This window comes from Doryrhamphus excisus, chromosome 6 (assembly GCF_030265055.1).
Source record: "Doryrhamphus excisus isolate RoL2022-K1 chromosome 6, RoL_Dexc_1.0, whole genome shotgun sequence".
Lineage (NCBI taxonomy): Eukaryota > Metazoa > Chordata > Actinopteri > Syngnathiformes > Syngnathidae > Doryrhamphus > Doryrhamphus excisus.
Window position 1 is genome coordinate 9,116,801 of NC_080471.1, and position 20,455 is coordinate 9,137,255.

The window sequence follows — 20,455 nt, forward strand, 5'->3', positions numbered from 1 at the left end:
CTAATCCAAAGCAAAACAGGGCGGGGTAACAGGGTAGGGTAACAGTATGGGCGGGGCAAAATCATGTTAATTGTGTCCGGTGTGCACACAGCTTTAAGCTGTCATTTCAACATTAAACTTTGGTATCAAGGTGAGGGCCTCAAACTTGCGTCTTGCGGGCCAAATGCGGCCCGCGGGCCACGAGTTTGAGACCGCTGCTATAGAGTATCTGTCGTGGGATTGACAGGTGACCAGTCCAGGCCTAAAGTCAGTTGGCATAGGCTCCAGCTCACCTGTAACTCTAATGAAGACAAATGCTATTTAGAATGGATGGGTGGCTTTTTATTATTTACTAAAAGATGAAATATGATTGATATTTCCTCCACAAATGTTAGTAGTTATCAACCCTGCATTTATTACAGCATCAAGAGCCTTTTATGCACGCATGCGTACATGCACTTTGACTTCTACAACTATGATTGGTGAGTAGTGGGCGGAGCTTAGTTCATACGTGTGTATGTTAAATGTGTGTGTGTGCCACTGCTGTCGTGTGTAACTTCAAATATATTTTAACATATTTTAGTGACGTCGAATGTCTTTGCAAGCCACACAACCTGTGCCTATATGTAAATTAGGGCTAAATAAATAAATACATAAATAAATAAATATGTGGGAGAGCCACATTGGGGCCTAGTGGTTAGCATGTTGGCTGGGACTGAGGTTTTGAATCTTTATGTGGAGTTTGCATGTTCTCCCTGTGCATGCGTGGGTTTTCTCGAAGTATTCCTGCTTCCTCCCACATTCAGAAAACATGCATGTTAGGCTAATTGAAAATTCAAATTTGTGAATGGTCGTTTACATGTGCCCTGCGATTGGCTGTCATCCAAGCTGTGGAGAAGAACCCTAAAGAGAACAAGTTTGTTTGTTTCTTTCGTCTTTTTCCTGCGGCAAAAACACAAGCCAAAGATCTTATACACGGCAAGAGTGCTGTTTTTAAGGATGACTGCAAAAATGCTAGTCATGCTGTAGCTCCTCTAAAGTACGGGTCCCAGACCAAGTTTTCCACGGCATTAAATGAGCATTGATTTTTTTTAAAGGCATGTTTTTAACTACATAAAATTTGATGTAAAATAAAAGCTATTATTTTATTGGAAAAATAATATTGGCCACTCTTCGAACGCTCATTATTTAATGTTCTTCAGCATTTATTCCCAAAGGTACTTGAATGCACCATAGTGAAATGCTCAAAAACACAACAAAAGTTTTTCTGTTGTTGATCCTCCTATCCGGTTTGATGGAACACAATCCAGGAGCAGATTGCTCTTTTTAAGGACGTACCGCAAACAAAATAGCAGGGTAATCTAATGTGTCTTATTTAAGTATTGTGTAAAAGTGAGACAGTAACAACATCAAATTAAAAGCTCAAAATAAATCCAGATCCACCATCCACCAGTACGAGTCTGGAGTTTTTCATAGATTATTATGTCACAGTATGATGTGGCTGGTAAAAGGCTAGCATGAATTAACTTGAGGTTGTGCACCAACAAATAAGCACATTATTATTATTATTATTATTTATTCAAAATTATTTGTACAAATGACTGTTTACGCTGTACATTGTTGTTCATATTTGATGTCATCTATTTATTCTCCACATTATTTCACTGCTGTTATTGTGCAATGACAATAAAGGAAGTCTATCTATCTCTATATATCTCTCTATATCTATCTCTCTCTCTCTCGCTCTATCTATCTATCTCTATCTCTATCTATCTCTCTCTCTCTTTCTATCTCTATATATATCTCTATCGCTCTCTCTTTTTATCTCTATCTTTATATATCTCTATCTCTCTCTCTCTCTCTCTCGCTGTCTATCTATCTATCTATCTATCTATCTATCTATCTATCTATCTATCTATCTATCTATCTATCTATCTATCTATCTATCTATCCCTCTCTTTCTATCTATCCCTCTCTTTCTATCTATCTATCTATCTATCTCTCGCTCTCTCTATCTCTCTCTCTCTCTATATGTCTATTTCTCTCTCTCTCTCTCTCTCTCTCTCTCTATCTATCTATCTATCTATCTCTCGCTCTCTCTATCTCTCTCTCTCTCTATATGTCTATTTCTCTCTCTCTCTTTCTATCTCTATCTATCTATCTATCTATCTATCTATCTCCCTCTCTCTTTCTATCTCTATCTATATCTATCTCTGTATCTCTCTATCTATGTCTCTCTATCAATCTCTCTCGCTCTCTATCTATCTAAGCACGCAATAATGTCATCAAAACTTATCTCATGCGTTCACATAGTATCAACATTTGAGAACAAATACAAGGTGAGAGAAAAACAGTAAAAATACACCACAGTAGTCTATCTGTGGAGTGGGGGACACAGTTGAACATAGTGGGTGGGGTCGCTTACTCGCAACAAACGACATGCAAAAATTATGGCCCATGTTTACAAATTGATATGCATTTACATAAAGTTCAATACAGTTCCAGTATTTACATGTGTACTTTTTTATCATTGCACCTGAAAGCTTCCGGGCCGCAGCCCGTTAGCAGTTAGCAATAACAGTTAGCAACAACAGCAGCTGTGTTTACAAACACATTGATTGCTCCAATGTTTCGAACGGGGGCGCCATGGAAGTAACCCCGCGACGTATATGATCACGTCCTCCGGTCACATGACCTGCTTAGCTGCGAGTGACTTGTCCTTCCAGATCCACTCCGAGCTTCAACACAATTAACCAATCAGAGAGCTTCAAAGCTGAGCACTCGCTTTGATGCTCAGAAGCCAGACTTGGGGATGGCGTTCTTAAAGGTTTATATCTTCAAAGACATCAGGGTCATCACATGACTGAGGTCACCTCCCAGGCAGCATTAAACGCAATAAGATAAGCTATAATAAGATGTGTGTGTGTGTGTGTGTGTGTGTGTGTGTGTGTGTGTGTGTGCAGCAAAGGCCTACATTGTGGAAGTGACTCACATCAGCTTTGGTAACATTGTTGATGTAACACCGCTTTGGCCTGACTACATCCTCCTACTAACACTCCTTCATCAGCATCATCATCATCATCATCTTGGATATCCTGCATCACTTCCTGCACACCAACACACACACACACACACACACACACAACCTTTGACCAGCATCAAGCATGTCAGGAACAATCACAGTGATCATATTGCAGTAGTTTGAAGTTTGTCATGATGTCACATGGTTGCCACGGTAACCCAGCAAGCATAGCAGCGTGTACATGGAAAAGCGACCGAGTTCGAAGTAGTGTCTGAGGTCAACCAGGCATGGCGTCCCGGTGAAGCCGCCATGTGAATGTGGCGATGGTGATATGCGCTCATAATCTCACATCTCATTTTTAGATTCCACTCAATGTCCCAATGCGGACCAATGAAAGCGCAGAGATCTGTGATGGGTGGGGTCCAGCACAAAGAGGAGGAGCTTCATCTGAGTTGGAAATAAAAGTGAGCGCACGCTGAAGCGAGTGGTTAGTGCGGCACCTGAGAACGTGGACTCCCCCTCCTACATCCACGAACACACACCACAGCGCCACCTGAGGCTGCTTCCTGTCCAGCGATGACCGCCGGCTGACCTCGGGGGCAGCATATCATGCAGGAGCAGCAAGAGGAGCAGCGACTAAGTCCCGCCCCCACCGCCGATGCCAGACGAAGTCTGAGCGGCCTGAGGATGCTGACAAGGTGAGCGAAAGGTTGCTTGGCGGTTAGAGAGAAGCACAAGGTGGTCCAAAGACCACGTTACCCTCTTTTAAAAGGGAGTCACACATGGTCCTGATGCTGCACCGTTTCCATGGCAATATCATCACTGTGAGAGTGTGTGTGTGTGTGCAGAATAACAGGTGTGACATCACAAGAGAAATATTGAAAATGACCACATAAATCTCACAATAGTACGCTGATATGTGACAAGCGTCCCTCCCACGGCAGGAATAAAAAAAAGGTGCACATTGAAGTCTGTTGAGGTGGCAGTGATCCCAGCCTTGTCTAATTATAGCTTCCATTAATGGATTGGCACCATGCGGAATTTTAATCGGTCATTTTTAGGTCCAGCCTGGAAAAGATTAACTTTCGAGGATTTGCGGTCTGCAGGTTGGCATTTTTTCCTTCATCTTTGTGTCTTTTTTGCAAGGAAGAACGTGAGTAGAGCAGAAAGTTCTTTCATTATTATGGTCATTTAATAGCAGTCAACTTTCTTTTACACTTGAATGATCCTTAACTAGTTAGTTGCATCTACAGTCATGAAAAAAATGATTAGACCACCATTGTTTCTTCAGTTAATTGATCCATTCAAATGCCTGGTACAACTAAAGGTATGTATAATACAAATATAATGACAATAACAAAAATAGCTCATGAGAATTTAAAGGGATAGTTTGGATTTTTTGACATGAACTTGCATGACACCCCCATAAGCGGTGAAGTCCGTCAACTCAATCCTCATTTCGTATCCTGAGCCCAGTTCTGGTCAGATTACGGTGCGGAGAAAAGTAGTTCCAGCTAGTTGCTGGGAACAGGACAAAACAATATGCTTTCACAGAAAATGCCTCCTCGAAAAAAATCTTACCTCACAAATTGCTTGGCGTTATTTTCTCTACCGTCGTATCACTTTGTGCTCTCGCATGTCCATTGTTAAGCACATTTGCTTCATCGGTTTCACATTGTTTACTGCTGGGATAGTGAAAGTAAACATGTCTGACTATGAAACAAGTGTAGACAACATTCCTTCATTTATGAACCGGAAAATACGCAGATGCCGAACTTTGTCAGATGGAGTTCAGTGACAACAAAAGTGGAAATGGGCAGCACAAATTAGCTAGTTTTTACATCTGACTTTTCAAAACACGTCTCATCCTCTGTCTTGGGCGTGTAGGAACGTAATCCTCCTCAAAAGTGTGCATTGCACACACAAAGCTGCTTCATCCGAGCCACTCTGGTTGCCACATTGTTGCCAAAGTTGTCTAATTGCAAATTAAGTGACAGGAAAACGATGAAATTTATGGGTCTTAACTTGTTGTCACTTTTTAATCCAAGATAGCTCTTGTGTTGCAGTGATCGCGATCTGCGCATGTAAACACTGTGAAAAACAACAATGGACAGGTGGGCGCGCAAAGTGATACGACGACAGAGAAAATAACACCGAGCGATTAGTGAGGTCTGATTTTTCTATTTTTGTGATGCAACTGTATAATGCTTTTGAACGCATATTGTTTTCAGAAGCCAAACTCTTTACTTAACTGTCCCCAGCAACTAGCTGGAACTACTTTCCCCAGCACCGTAATCCACCCAGAACAGTGTTGCTGTTGACGGACTTCATTGCATATGGGGGGGGGGGGGGGGGGGGGGGGGGTGTCATACATCTCAATGGCAACTCAAAATGCACATAAGAGTTGCCATTAATCACTCCCAGAATGCTTTGCAAGCATCTTGTGTGGACACCAAAATATTGACAAGAAAATAACAGTTATCTGTTTGACTACATTCCTTCGCTGCTTGTTACTCAAGCACATGTATTTACTAGTTACTTTCTCATGTGTGTGTGATGCATACACAGACCCATTTTCTGGACTATATTTGTCACTCATTGGCCCTCTTTCTATAAATGTTCTCTCAAGGGGAGGAGCTAGAGGAGGAGGTCAAGGAAGAGGGAGAAAAAAAAGAAAAGGCGTGAAGAAAGGATAGAACAGAGAAAAAAATGACTGGTTCAACCACCAGAGGGCAGCATCGTTATGCTGGATAGATAGATGGCTAAAACTGAAACAAACACACGCACACGTTGTAGATGACTTTCTGGACTAGTGTCATAATTGACTCTAAAGGCTCACATATCTCTCATGTAATGGTTGACTCTCAAGCTTCTCATGTCATTGATCATTCTCAAGGTTCTCGTGTTGTAATTAGTTGGGGTTGGGCGATATTTGTACATACTGGTATAGACTCTAAAATCGTTATAAACATCAAACCCTTCCCGACCTAAACAGGTTGACACGACGATAAAACACTGGCGAAAGTTGGGTCGATTAGCATTTTTTTTACTAGGATGTGTTTATCTTTTTAATGTAGCTCGTTTTAGCCGTTATCATATTCTTCACACACACGGAAGACACTTCCGTGACTGTACTTCAAAATAAGAGCGCCATATGCAGTTGGAATCGCACGGGTGACTACGTCGTCATCACAAGCTCAGACATTACAGTTTGTTGAATATTTAGCCGTAGCAATATGTGATGAGGCTGACATCCCATTAGAAAGCTAGCGACTGTATTACTGTAGCGGCAGCTGAATAACGGTAGTCAAGGATGGCTGTATTCAGTTGGCCGTTTATTTTGAAAAGCAACGTAAGGCACTTACTTACTGTCCTGTCCTGCCGGCAGACCTAGCTACACATGTCAACAAGCAGCAGTAGTTCCTTAGAACTCTTCTTCTACTCCCTTTTCTTCCAACCGCCCGCCCCAAACCCGCAAGCTGAACTCGACTGCCCTCTAGTGTCCACACACAAAACAGCAGCTTGGAACGACACTCCCAACGTAACATTACCAATAAAAACATACATATGCTTTACAATTCGGAACAAGTGTATTTCGTTATATGGCTTAAGGTTTGTAGCTTTTTATACAAGACTAACGGAATTTAAATTAGATTTTGGCTTTTGTGATACACCCCCCAAATATTGTGATATATACTAAGGTCTATGTCGCCCGACCCGTAGTTCTCATGTTGTATTTGACTCTTGTGCTCAATTTGTAGTGGACTCTCTAAGGCAGGGGTCTCAAATGTGGCCCGCAGGACACTAGTTTGAGGCCCCCCGCCTTGATATGAAAGTTTAACGTTAGTGCAGCCCACGCAAGTTTGATATGGATGCTGTATGGTATCATGTACCCAGTAAATGCGTTTTTTTTTTTTGAAAACCTGATGCGGCCCAGCCTTGTCCAGACCCTAGCTCCAGTGGCCCCCAGGTAAATTGAGTTTGAGACCCCTGCTCTAAGGTCTCTAAGGACTCTTTAGGGTCTAAGGACGCTCATGGTTCTACAGGTTCTCATGTTGTAGTTGACTCTGAAGGATCTGATGTCAAGTTCTCATGGTTGACTCAACATTCTCGTGCTGTAGATGTCTTTCTGAACTCTCATGCCATAGCTGACTCTCAAGGGTCATATGTCACTCATGCTGTAGTTGACCTTCTGAGATTCATGTCCACTTCAATTGGATTGAATTTTGAGTCTCTAATTTGGTTGTTGACTCTCAAGGTTCTCATAATGTAGCTGCCTTTCTGAGCTCTCAAGGGTCTCATGTCATAATTGACTCTCGAGACTCTCGTGTCATTATTGACTCTCAAGTTTCTCATGTTATAACTGAGTCTTATAGGCTCAATTGGTAGTTGACTTTCCAGGCTCTCATTTTGGAGTCAACTCTCACGGTTTTCATTTTGGAGGTGACTCAAGGCTCTCATGTCTATTACGCAATGGCTGACTCTCAAGGCTCTCTTGTTTTAGTCGATTCGCGAGGTTGATCCTCAAGGTTCTCATGCTGTAGTTGACTTTCTGAGCTCTCATGCCCTCGTTGACTGCCAAGGCCCTCATGTCATTCTATGCTCTCTCATGGCCTGCTCAACTCTCATAGTCTAATTGACTCTTAAGGTTCTCATGTTGTACTTGATTTTCTGAGTTCTCATGACATAACCTACTCTGAAGCTGCAGTTGACTTTTTTGTAGTTGTCTTTCAAAGCTCTCATTCAGTACTTGACTCTCAAGGATTCTCATGCCCAAGTTGACTCTCAAGCTTCTCGTGTCATTCAGTAATAAGTCGGAATGATTGGGACCCAGTGAGAAGGTTGCTATGACTGCGGCTGCTTCGTCACCGTGGCAACCAACACAACGAATGTCTACTTAACGAGCATGTGGATCCGCCTCAGTTTGGGTGATTAATTGGATCCATAATGCAGCAGCACGGGCCTTGAAGTGTTAATGAGGAGTATTCTGGGATGTTGGAGTGCACGGCGGCCCCCTTCATGTGCACACCGGCTGCAATGAAGTGAGACCCCTGACAAAGGCGTTGGGGCGGGGCGGGGAGGGGCGGGCAAGGGTGATTTCAGGTCCGGATGATCCCAGACCAGAGCGGTGGAGTCTGCGGGTCGGAACACTTCCTCTCAGGTTGTATGACGCCGCATGTGGACGTGTTTATTAGTTGGATTGATTGGTGTATTGATTGGAGTCAACTAGCGAGCAAATGATGATGTTGACGTGTGGTCATGTGATCATGTGATCATGTGAGCGTGTCCTTTGTGCACAGCGAGACTGATTGTATTTTACCTCAGCAGCTGGTGAGGAACATCTCTTTGCAGCATCCGTCCATCATGGACACTTTTTTCCGCCGTCACTTTAAGAAAAAGCCAGGAGTCCCGCATGGGGACACGGCGCCCGAAGCCGCCCGCCAGCGAAGACCCAGCGTGGTCGTTCAGACCGGCAAAGCCCGTCGGAGGTCCAGTGTCGGTTTTCCCTCCTCCACTTTGACGCAGCGGCGTCGCTCCAGTGTCCACCAGCAAGGGTTGCTGCTGGGTGGCAAGAGCGCCGCGAAGACCCCGGGCACAGTGAAGGGGCGCAGGCGCTCTAGCACCACCACCCCCAACCACAACCCCCGTTTTGTCGTGAGCCGCAAGCTGCGTACCATTGACACGCCCCTGCTTGGCCCCTCCATACTGCTGGCTGGTCTCATCCAGATGGCCGAGGAGGATGAAGACGATACGGCGGCGGGGGCGGCGTTGGTGGAACAGAAGAGCGGGACCGACGACAGCAGTCAACCGGAGTTGAACATCACCTCCTTGTCTTCTTCACCCCCCGACTTGGAGACACCACGGGCGCAGATTTGGGCCCCTCGTTGCCTACGCAGGAACTCGTCTCAGATTCTTGCTGGAGACTCCGCCCCCTATTCACGCCACTTTGCTGCAAGAAGGAAAAGGAAGGTTTCCACCGTTTCTAAGCCCGGTCGCAAGACTTCCATATATTACATCAACCACTTGGCCATGTGCGGGGGCCCCCACATCAATGATGAGTGCCTGGAGGATTGGAGCACCCTTCTGTCGTATGTAGTCCGCAAACTCTTAGCTTAAAAATTAGCTTGCTCACTTAACACATTAGTTTCAGTGTCAACATTCTCGGACCTGAGAGGAAACTGGCGTCCCCGTTTCGATCTGTTAAGGACACATTGAGGCGACAAATCTTGTTTTTCAGACCACAACCAAAACCACACCGCATGTGTCCTCCTGTCCTTCCAGGAGAGTCATCACCAAGTCGGTCGTGCAGAAGCAGGCGTTGGAGTCCAGCGGCGGAGCTGACTGGAGCGTGAGTCACATCACTGCAGTTGGCGTGCGAGTTGTTAGCATGTTAGCATGTCATGTGACGTGTGACTTGTTACAGGAGAGCGCCCAGTGTGGAGATCACGTGTGGTTCGAAGCGAGCGCTTCAGGAGACGTTTGCTACGTGGGCGAGCAACGCTGTTTGGTCAAGTCTTTGGTGAGTTCGAGCGCCCCTCTGTGGTTATGATCTTGATGAGGATTTGAAGATTCTCTTACTGGTTTTTAAATGTCTTAACGGCCTTGCACCTTCTTATTTATCTGATCTGCTTTTACCATATCAACCCCCCGCGGACCCTGCGGTCCTCCGGCACTGGCCTTTTAACAATACCAAAACCCAGGACAAAAACCCACGGTGAGGCAGCATTTAGCCACTATGGCCCCCACCTGTGGAACAGCCTGCCGGAGAGCTTCAGGACTGCGGAGACTGTTGATATTTTCTAAAAAAGATTAAAGACACACCTTTTTAATCAGGCTTTTAACTCATATTTTTAAACTTTTCTTATGTTTTTATCTTTTTAGTCCTATTTTATGCTTTTAGTCTTTAGCTTTTAACTCCAGTATTTCCTCAGAGGGGGGGTCCTCCACACTTGGGGCTGTGTCAGGTCTGCTGAGGGGGTGCCATCCTTGGGTCCCTTCGACCCGGCCGGCTGGGGGTTCCTCCCTTTAATGTGGGGGTCCGCCCGTCTGTCAGGTGCTGGTCCCCTGATGGCACGGCCTGCGGCTCCTCCCAGTGTGGACGGCCCCAAAGGTGGCGTTTCCTTGATCCTCAGTGCCATGCCATGTCTCCCTTCTGTGTGTGATTGTGTGTGTGTATGTGTGTGATTGTGTGTGTGTGTCTAGTATGTAGGGTGGGAGGGAGGGGCTTTCTTTTGTTTCTTTGTTTTTCCTTTTAATTGTGGTAATTGTTTTAATTCTGTAAAGCACTTTGTGTTGCATGTCTTTGCAGGAAAAGTGCTATACAAATAAAGTTGATTTGATTTGATTTATGATCAAATTTATTTTCAACGTCCCACAGCAAAAGTCAGCAGCCAGGAAGAAATGTGCGGCTTGTAAGATCTCGGTGCACGTGACGTGCATGGAGGAGCTGGACAAGGTGAGATGGGTCTCGGTATCAGTGGAGTACCTCAGGGTCATGTTGTCGCCGGTGTCTTTGTCATCAGATCAACTTCAAGTGCAAGCCGTCATTCAGGGAGGCGGGGTCACGCATGGCTCGAGAGGTCAGCTGACCACAGGAACATGTGACATAACGTAGTTATATTTGACACTCGACCTTCACGTTGACATTGTATTGCAGGGCAATGCCATGCGCCACCACTGGGTTCATCGACGGCGCCAGACAGGAAAATGCCGCCAGTGCGGGAAGGTTGACCTCCGCCCATTGACACAGCATGCTAGCATGATAGCTTTATTCACAACTCACTAGCCTCGTTTTTGTCCGGCAGGGATTCCAAGCCAAGTTTTCTTTTCACAGCAAAGAGATCATCGCCATCAGCTGCTCGTGGTGCAAACAGGCGGTACGTCTCATCGCGCTCATCTGGCACATCGAGCTAGCGCTACTCATGTGTGCGTTTAAATGCAGGACACAAGTTGCTTTACTGTCATGGTCATATCACTTAGTCAACATCCATTTTCTTCTATTTACCCTCCGTAGTTCTTAAGGGATCCTTTAAATAAGCTTTGCAAAAACTGCTGTAAAATAAATATGAATATTTTTCCCCACTTTAACAAGTCAATCCTACTTCAGCCTGAAATATACATACTATCCTGTGTATTGATTGCATAATAATTATTTTTATTTTTATTTTTATTTTTATTTTTATTTTTATTTTTATTTTTATTTTTATTTTTATTTTTATTTTTATTTTTATTTTTATTTTTATTTTTATTTTTATTTTTATTTTTATTTTTATTTTTATTTTTATTTTTATTTTTATTTTTATTTTTATTTTTATTTTTATTTTTATTTTTATTTTTAATCATTATTAATACATATCTCCACTGTTTATGTATTGAAAAAAGTAAATACTAAAATAACATCCATATATATATATATATATATATATATATATATATATATATATATATATATATATATATATATATATATATATATATATATATATATATATATATATATAGCAGGGGCGAGCATAAGGGCCCAATGCAATGTGCTTTTTTAGGGGGTTTGGGGGCGGGTCAAATCTGGTTCTAAACCCTGGTGAGGTATTCAGTCTGGGCTTCCCCACTGAGACTGTTTCCCCTGCGACCCAGACCCGGATAAGCGGAACAAAATGACTGGATGGGTGGATGGACAGATGGATGTCATTCATTCATTCATTCATTTTCTGCCGCTTTTCCTCATGAGGGTCGCGGGGGGTGCTGGAGCCTATCCCAGCTGTCTTGGGGAGAGAGGCGGGGTACACCCTGGACTGGTGGCCAGCCAATCACAGGGCACATATAGACAAACAACCATTCACACTCACATTCATACCCATGGACAATTTGGAGTCGCCAATTAACCTAGCATGTTTTCAGATGGATGTCATTACGTCAAAAAATGAAAAAATATTATGAATTCATTTTTTTTTACCTCAAATGTCAGCTTCTGACATATACATATCAAATATTAATTATACTTCAGCAGTATGGTTAGTATGCTTACATTACTCAACTGTTTTATTTAATTAAAAAAACAAAAACGTAAAAAAAAGACCATTATTAATCATCAAAAATGACACGTACTTATCATTTCAATTGCAAGCAATGCACCCTTACAGAAAAACTGTTGTATTCTCGTGTTAAACGATGCCAAAATTTCAGATAATGAGGTTTACGTATTTGGAAATGAGCCAAAAATATTAGTATAATAGGTCCTTTTTTAATAAACTGGGGGATTAAAAACTGCATGTTTTCAATTGTTTCCAATGGGACATTTTTTGGTCACAAGGAACAAATGTGTTAATTTAGGTTAAATATTCAAGATAATTTAAGGAATGCATTTCTTTTACTTTTTAAAAAGTGAAATACTAATACCAAATACAAGTGTTGCCACAGCTCGGATAATGGCGTAGAGCTACATTTAGTTCGCTAGCATTAGCAGCCTAGTGATGTTGATTCAGCGTTTTGTGTGCGTGTGTGTGTTTATGTGTATGTGTGTGTTTCAGTACCACAACAAGGTGACGTGTTTCATGCTGCAGCACATCCAAGAGTTCTGCTCGCTTGGCGCCCACGCCGCCGTCATCATCCCACCCACGTGGATCCTGCGAGTGAGGCGACCTCAGGTGGGTGGAGACACCCTCACACACACGAGTGTAGAAACAGGAAGAATGACGTGTTGCGTGTTTCGCAGACGTCGCTGAAGTCGAGCAAGAAGAAAAAGACGTCGTTAAAAGTAAACAAGACTAACAAGAAGGCAGCAGAGGTCAGGATGTGGCGTCGGCTGGTCTTATTGGTGTTTAGCTTCGCTGTGTCAGCATTTCGCATACCTGATGCTGTATTTGTACCTCAGCTCCAAGATGGCTACTGGAAACCCTTCCTGGTCAAGCCCCGCCCCTCTCACCTCATGAAGCCCTTGCTGGTGTTTGTCAACCCCAAGAGCGGCGGAAATCAGGTTGAACGTGACGTGTGCATCACATGATGTGTCACATGACTCGTGCCCCCCATCCTAAAGCAGTGTCTGTGGCCACCAGGGCACCAAAATCATCAAGTCGTTCATGTGGTACTTGAACCCTCGACAGGTGTTTGACCTGACCAGAGGAGGACCTGAGGAGGGGTGAGACACATGATGACCTACATGATGAAAGGTCACATGATGACCTTTTCCCTGAAGCAGCATTTTTCTTTCCCCTGCAGATTAGAACTTTTTGCCAAAGTTCCCAACTTGAGGATCCTGGTGTGCGGCGGCGACGGGACGGTGGGCAGTGTTACAAGTGTAATCTAACAGTGTAGTAAAGCGGTGTAACATAATAGTGTAATCGTGTAGTGTAACATAGCGATGTAGTGTAGCAGTGTAGAAGGCAAGTATGTCATGGCAGTGAATTTCTCTTGCAGATGAGTAAAGTATCATAACATAGCATAACAAAGTATTTAACAGCATTGTAGGATGGTATTATAACATCGAAATATTACATAGCGGTGTAACATGCACTGTAGTATATACTGTAAGTGTATCAGTGTAATATATCTGTCGCACAGGAGTGTACCATATGACTAAAGTGTACTAGTATATCAGCATGGAAGTGTAACACAATACTGCAGTATAGCAGTGTTACAGACTAGTACAGGGGTCGGCAACCTTTACTATGAAAAGAGCCATTTCACCCACTTGCCCACTAAAGAAAAATAGCCTGGAGCCGCAAAACGTTGTATGTTTAAAACAACATTGGAGGGGGAAAAAAAGACGAGTTGGAGTACTCTTACTAGTACTGGAGATAAACTTTTGTTTTTAAATGAGCTCTAATTTATTTTTTAGAATCGTCAAATAACTCATTAATAATAATTAATAACTCAAAGTATTACTCATTTCCCTTCTCATTTCGCTTCATGCTCATTCAGTCACCAGTCAGAACTCAGTCAGGATGCATTCATGGTCTCACACAAAGTTGGATTTTTGTAAACTCATAACAAAGACGTGCATTTTCACCACACGGGTGCTAAAAAATATTCAAGCATTGCAAAGGGAGCCGCAACAAAGAGGCTGGAGAGCCACATGCGGCTCTGGAGCCGCGGGTTGCTGACCCCTGGACTAGTATATCAGTGCAATATGTCACAAAAGTCTAGTACTGTAACCTAGTACTGCAGTATAGTAGTGTAAACAGAAATATAGTAGCATAGCACTGCAGTAAAGCAATGTACAGATTACAGTTGTACAGCAGTATATCTGTGTAATATACGTAGCCCTGTAGAGTAGTGCTGTAACATAGTATTGCAGTACACTGTAGTACACTGTAGTACATATTTATATAAGAGTGCCAGCTGGTAAACCCCACTCCCTGATGCCTAAAGAGTAGCGCTGGACACGTTGACTGGGATGTTAGCGCCATGGCTCAGACATTGCATCACCATGGTAGGTTGTATTGCAAGATTGATGTCATAAGGAAGATGCTGCCTTATTACTTGTAATAACATTCACAGTAGCGAGTCCTGCACGGTGACCGAGTGGTTGGACTCACAGCTAGGAGACCCAAGTTCAATTCCATCCTGGGATATCTCTGTGTGGAGTTTGCATGTTCTCCCCGTGCATGCGTGGGTTTTCTCCAGGTACTCCGGTTTCCTCCCACATTCCAAAAACATGCTAGGTTAATTGGCGACTCCAAATTGTCCATAGGTATGAATGTGAGTGTGAATGGTTGTTTGTCTATATGTGCTGGGATAGGCTCCAGCACCACCCCGCGAGGATATGCAGTAGAAAATGAATGAATGAAGTACACCCCTAGTGGAGAGTACTGCAAAGATAGATTCCATATGTGTGTGTGTGTGTGTGCAGGTGGGATGGATTTTGTCCGTGTTAGATCAGCTGAAGCTCCACCCCCAGCCACCTGTGGCTGTCCTTCCTCTGGGAACAGGAAATGACTTGGCGAGGACGCTCAATTGGGGAGGGGTAAGTTGTCTTGACCTCCCGGCGCGGTCGTCACGGCGATGATGTTGAAGCACGTGCTCGCCCTCGCAGGGTTACACAGATGAGCCTCTCACCAAAATCCTGTCGCACGTGGAGGACGGTAACGTCGTGCAGCTGGACCGCTGGAACGTACGTGTGGAGGTCAACAAACTTTGTGAGGAAAGCGAGGAGCATCAGGCCAACAAGGTCAGTCAAGGTCACATATCCAATAACGACCGTGATGTTAACACCGGTGACATATTGTCCTTGGAGCTCCCCATGGATGTGTTCAACAACTACTTCAGTCTGGGCTTCGACGCTCACGTCACACTCGGCTTTCACGAGTCCCGAGGTGATGGCAATTTTTCACCACAGGACCCTGACTGAGTTCCTCCATGTGACGCGTTGTTTCCCATTTCCTGTTTCTTTCAGAGGCCAACCCAGAGCGGTTCAACAGTCGCTTCAGAAACAAAATATTCTACGCTGGGGTGCGAGTGCTCATGTTTTCCATCATCTATCTATCTATACATCCATCTATATCAGGGGTCTCAAACACGCGGCCCAGACACTAGTTTGAGGCCCCCGCCTTGATACGAAAGTTTAATGTTAGTGCGGCCCGCGCAAGTTTGATATGGATGCTGTATGGTATCATGTACCCAGAAAAAATTATTACGTTTGATTAATGTTCATGTTAAAGGTTAAATAACTGTTAATAGTTATCCTCCCTATCCGTGTGGAAGTGGTAAGTTTTTGGCTATTTAAGGAAATAACTTGAAGGCTACCGTTTAGGTCGCTAGGTCTCTAGTTTGCGAGTTAGCATGTGTCTCCAGACCCTGCAGTTGCGCAATATGTTGTAAATAAAAAAAGTATAAATGTGACTATAGTCGTGTTTTGTCATGTCTACAGGGCTCTAATAATGCTTTGTTCATTTTAATCAGAAAAAATAATTTGTCTACCCACCAACTATATGTGGTTTCTTAAGTTTTTATTATTTGCCGTTTTATTATTATTATTATTATTATATTTATTTATTACTGATTGATTGATTTTCTTCATTCTTGATTTGTTTATTTATTTTTCATCTTATTTTGTACAGAAAAATAACAATTAAGATATTTGAGAACAGTGGAATGTTTTATCAGAGCTTTTCTTGTAGAAAATCGGAACCAAAGCACTGAAAAAGTTTGTATATTTTTCTGTTTTTAATAAATGCGTTTTTTGGGGGCGGGGGGACCTCACCCAGACCCTAGCTCCAGTGGCCCCCAAGTAAATTGAGTTTGAGACCCCTGATCTATATAAACATCTATGTATGTTTCAGACAGCGTTTTCAGACTTCCTCAGTGGGAATTCCAAAGATTTGTCCAAGCACATCACAGTTGTGGTGAGTAGAACGAAGCAGGCCGCCATCTTTGTTTACAACTGACTGCTCTTACGCGTCCCCAGTGTGATGGCGTGGACCTGACAACCAAAGTCCAGGAGCTGAAGCTCCAGTGTCTCCTCTTCCTTAACATCCCAAGGTACCTCACCTGTCTATCAATCACGTGACTCTTTGCTAGCATGTTGCTAATGTGTCGTAAACCGGTATGCAGGTACTGCGCTGGGACAACACCCTGGGGTCACCCTGGCGAACAGTACGACTTTGAGCCGCAGCGCCTTGACGATGGCTGCATCGAGGTCATCGGTTTCACTATGACCTCTTTGGTGAGTGTTGATGTCGTTGTAGGGGTGGAGGCAGGGGGAAACTACCCCCTTAGTGGAGCTACGTGACCAGGCTAGATGCCTGTGTGGCATTGTGGGAAAAGTAATTTAGTTACTACAGGGGTATATAAGCTAGGTGTGTTGTATAGCAATGTAACTTAGCGGTGTAGCATAGCAATGTATCAAAACAGTGTAACTTAGTGTTACATGGTAATGTATCAAAACAGTGTAACTTAGTGTTACATGGTAATGTATCAAAACAGTGTAACTTGGTGTTACATGGTAATGTATCAAAACAGTGTAACTTAGTGTTACATGGTAATGTATCAAAACAGTGTAACTTAGTGTTACATGGTAATGTATCAAAACAGTGTAACTTAGTGTTACATGGTAATGTATCAAAACAGTGTAACTTGGTGTTACATGGTAATGTATCAAAACAGTGTAACTTAGTGTTACATGGCAATGTATCAAAACAGTGTAACTTGGTGTTACATGGCAATGTATCAAAACAGTGTAACTTAGTGTTACATAGCAATGTATCAACAGTGTAACTAAGTATTACATAGCAATGTATCAAAACAGTGTAACTTAGTGTTACATAGCAATGTCTCAAAACAGTGTAACTTAGTGTTACATAGCAATGGCGATCCTGTGGACACATAAAATAGCAGTGTCACAGAGTATTGTAGCATAGAAGTGGAACGTAGTGGAAATTAGCCATGTAGCATAGCAGTGTAGCATAGCAGTGTAGCATAGCTGTATAGCATTTGACTCTTCAGTCCAATCATGTGTGTGCGTTTAGGCTACGCTGCAGGTCGGAGGTCACGGTGAGAGGCTCCAGCAGTGCAAGGAGGTGACCCTGACCACCAACAAGGTCATCCCCGTGCAGGTGGATGGTGAGCCGTGCAAGCTGGCGCCCTCCATCATCAACATCAGCCTGAAAAATCGGGCCAACATGGTCCAGAAGTCGAAGAGAAGGTTCTCCATGGCACACCTCAACAAGTAGGCATTGAACATTAGCCTTGATCTTTACGTCATCATGGAAGTCAATGTGTGCATGTGTGTGTTTGTGTGTGTGAGGTGTAGTCAGCAACTGGTCCCTGAGAGGCTCGACGTCCAAGTGAACAAGATTAACATGGCCGCCTATCAAGCTCTTCATTACGACAAAGACCTCCTGAAGGACTCATGTGAGTCTGCTAATTCATCAATTGCCATTGACAATGGCAAAGATCTTCAAAAAGAATGAGGTGTCACTCTGTTTGTACAGCTGTGCCTCTGGGCGTGGTGAGCGTACCCGGGGACAGCGACCTGGAAATGTGTCGCCTCCTCATCCAGCGTCTTCACAACAACTTGGACCAGGTGTGACTTTGACACGTTTGCTTTGCACGCCAATGTAAAGCGTCAATGTTGTCCTTCTGTCTCCTCAGGACGGTGCGGCCGCAGCAGCCGACATGCTGTCCATCAACTGGTGCTTCCTGGACTGTACGCCAGTTGTAGCTTCGCCTTTGTGTTGCTCACCAGCGACTGACGGCCATGTTTGTTTTTCAGGTACCACTGCCGACCGCTTCTACCGCATCGACAGAGCTCAGGTATGACATTGCTGGTGGCGTGGACGGCCCCGCCCCCCCTGTGCGAACGCTAACAGGAAGTGTCTTCCAGGAGCACCTCAACTTGGTGAGCGACATTTGCCAGGATGAGCTCTACATCCTGGACCCGGAAATCGTTGCCAAGGAGACATTGGCCCCACCGGCTATGCCTGACCTGGTGCACCCCGACGAGCGTCAGGACCAGCTGGGCCTCGTCTGCAGCTCTTCCAGCGGCGCCGCCTCACATCACACTGATCATGAAGGTAACAGCTCTAAGCCCTAACTCCTCATTCTCTTTCCCGATGGTGTCTGATCTTGTTGTTTCTGGTTTCAAGAAGTAGACGTGATGGCGTGCGTCCACCCCCGAGACCGGGACAATGTAAGTGACGGTCAGTGGACAACCTTTTGGATGTTGTAGTCTTGAATGTCCCTTCTCTTCTCTCTCTTCTTTGTGCTTCCCACCTGTCCCGCATGAAAAACAAACAAGATGGCTGCCAGCAGGAAGTGAGGAAGCCACGCACGTGAACTCAAGCTCACATTGTTGAACGTGATTTTAATTGCGATATTTAATACTAAACAAGAGTTTAAACATGTAATATTAAACATTATATTTAATAAGAAATACTGATGATTTTAAACATATCTTAACATTGAATATGATTTCTAAACATACTGTATTTAAGATTAAGTTATTAAGCGCTATTAAACATTAGGTTATTAAGGACAATTTTAAAGTGTGTTTTCTTCTTCTTGTAAATGATTTAACCATTGAATGATCAAATCAAGTCAATAAAGATGAAATGTAATCAAACACAAATGATGATTCAGTCATTCATCAAATCAAACACACACACACACACACAAATTGATAAAACCTAATTCACAAAGTAGGCATTCATTTTACTAAACTATATTAAGACATGATTCACTTGTTCACACACATGAATTACCACAGTTCCCCAGAGTTCCACCAGGGGTCACTACTGGGGCCAAAACTGTTCAACTTGTACATCAATGATATCTCCACAGTAACGAAAGACTTAAAGCTGGTATTATTTGCGGATGATACCACTGCTTTTTGTTCTGGAGGGAGTACAGACGAAATAATTAGAAAGGTCAGAGAAGAAATGGTCACACTAAAAAGATGGTTTGGTGATAATAGATTGTCCTTGAACCTAAGTAAAACTAAAATCATGCTGTTTTGTAACAGCAGAAAGGACACGCACCAGCAAATACAAATAGATGGTGTGGACATTGAAAGGGTGAACGAAAATACATTTCTGGGGATCACAATAGATGAAAATATGAGCTGGAAACCTCATATTACAAATATACAACATAAGGTGGCCAGAAATATTTCAGTATTGAACAAAGCAAAACTTGTTCTCAATCAGAAATCACTCCACACTCTTTATTGCTCTCTGGTTCTACCATATCTTACTTATTGTGTGGAAATATGGGCTAATAACTATAAAAGCAATTGTCACTCGCTAAATGTACTGCAAAAAAGGTCAGTAAGGATAATTCATAATGCCGCCTACAGAGAACATACTAACTCCTTATTTCTAAAATCACAAATACTTCAACTTGCTGATATAGTTCATCTTCAAACAGCTAAAATAATGCATAAGGCTAAAAACAACCAATTAGCTAAAAATGTCATCCAATACTTCTCTACAAGAGAGGAGAAATATGATCTCAGGGAAGAAGTACATTTGAAACACTTCTATGCTAGGACTACGTTAAAAAGCCATAGCATTTCAGTATGTGGAATCAAACTATGGAATGGATTGAGTAAGGACCTCAAACAATGCACAATGATGAGCCAATTCAAGAAACAATACAAGCAGTTGATGTTTGCTAAATACAAGGATGAAGAGTCTTGAACCAGTCATGATGTGCTATATATATCACTATATTGACACTTACTATGGTACCCATTATGGCATTGGATGCTCATATCACCTTGTACTTCGGTACGAGGTGCATTATTTAAAAAAAAAACAACCTTAAACTATATTAGGAAAGCAGGAAGTGAACCAATGTAACAGTTACTAATTGGAAAAGTACCAGATGGAGGGGTAGGATTTAATAAGCTTTGCTTCTTCCTACTCCTTTTGGACATGTGGAACTGTGAACTGATTATGGGATGCACTCAATTGTAATCTGATGCATGTTCAAATGAAATAAAACCATTACCATTACCAT

The 20,455-nt window shown here is 43.2% G+C and overlaps 1 protein-coding gene across 4 annotated transcripts; it reads left to right on the top strand.

Annotated features, from left to right (window-relative positions):
* Window positions 1-3,241: 3,241 nt before the first annotated feature.
* On the top strand, window positions 3,242-19,274 carry LOC131131498 (diacylglycerol kinase zeta-like). 4 transcript variants are annotated; one of them, XM_058076248.1, is made up of 27 exons: window positions 5,601-6,971; window positions 9,284-9,350; window positions 9,426-9,521; window positions 10,380-10,457; window positions 10,525-10,581; window positions 10,659-10,727; window positions 10,807-10,878; window positions 12,529-12,645; window positions 12,714-12,785; window positions 12,873-12,974; window positions 13,054-13,136; window positions 13,217-13,277; window positions 14,850-14,963; window positions 15,033-15,167; window positions 15,234-15,312; window positions 15,393-15,448; window positions 16,279-16,341; window positions 16,404-16,477; window positions 16,550-16,661; window positions 17,464-17,663; window positions 17,748-17,848; window positions 17,929-18,020; window positions 18,089-18,143; window positions 18,210-18,250; window positions 18,321-18,510; window positions 18,583-18,626; window positions 18,735-19,237. In XM_058076248.1, the coding sequence occupies exons 1-27, from the start codon at window positions 6,874-6,876 to the stop codon at window positions 18,753-18,755; spliced, it is 2,349 nt and encodes a 782-aa protein (XP_057932231.1). In that variant the 5' UTR covers window positions 5,601-6,873; the 3' UTR covers window positions 18,756-19,237. The 4 variants fall into 4 exon arrangements, with proteins under 4 accessions (XP_057932228.1, XP_057932227.1, XP_057932231.1 ...); XM_058076247.1 differs by having other exon boundaries at window positions 5,602-6,971; window positions 17,742-17,848; XM_058076245.1 differs by lacking the exon at window positions 5,601-6,971 and adding an exon at window positions 3,242-3,699 and having other exon boundaries at window positions 12,714-12,974; window positions 18,735-19,273.
* Window positions 19,275-20,455: the final 1,181 nt, after the last annotated feature.

Coding starts and splice junctions, on each gene's coding strand:
- LOC131131498 (XM_058076244.1), top strand. CDS start 6,874: ATGCTGTATGGTATCATGTACCCAGTAAATGCGTTTTTTTTTTTTGAA. Junction 13,278..14,849: donor TGTGCGGCGGCGACGGGACG/GTGGGCAGTGTT, acceptor GTGTGTGTGCAG/GTGGGATGGATTTTGTCCGT. Junction 18,144..18,209: donor CAACTGGTGCTTCCTGGACT/GTACGCCAGTTG, acceptor TTTGTTTTTCAG/GTACCACTGCCGACCGCTTC.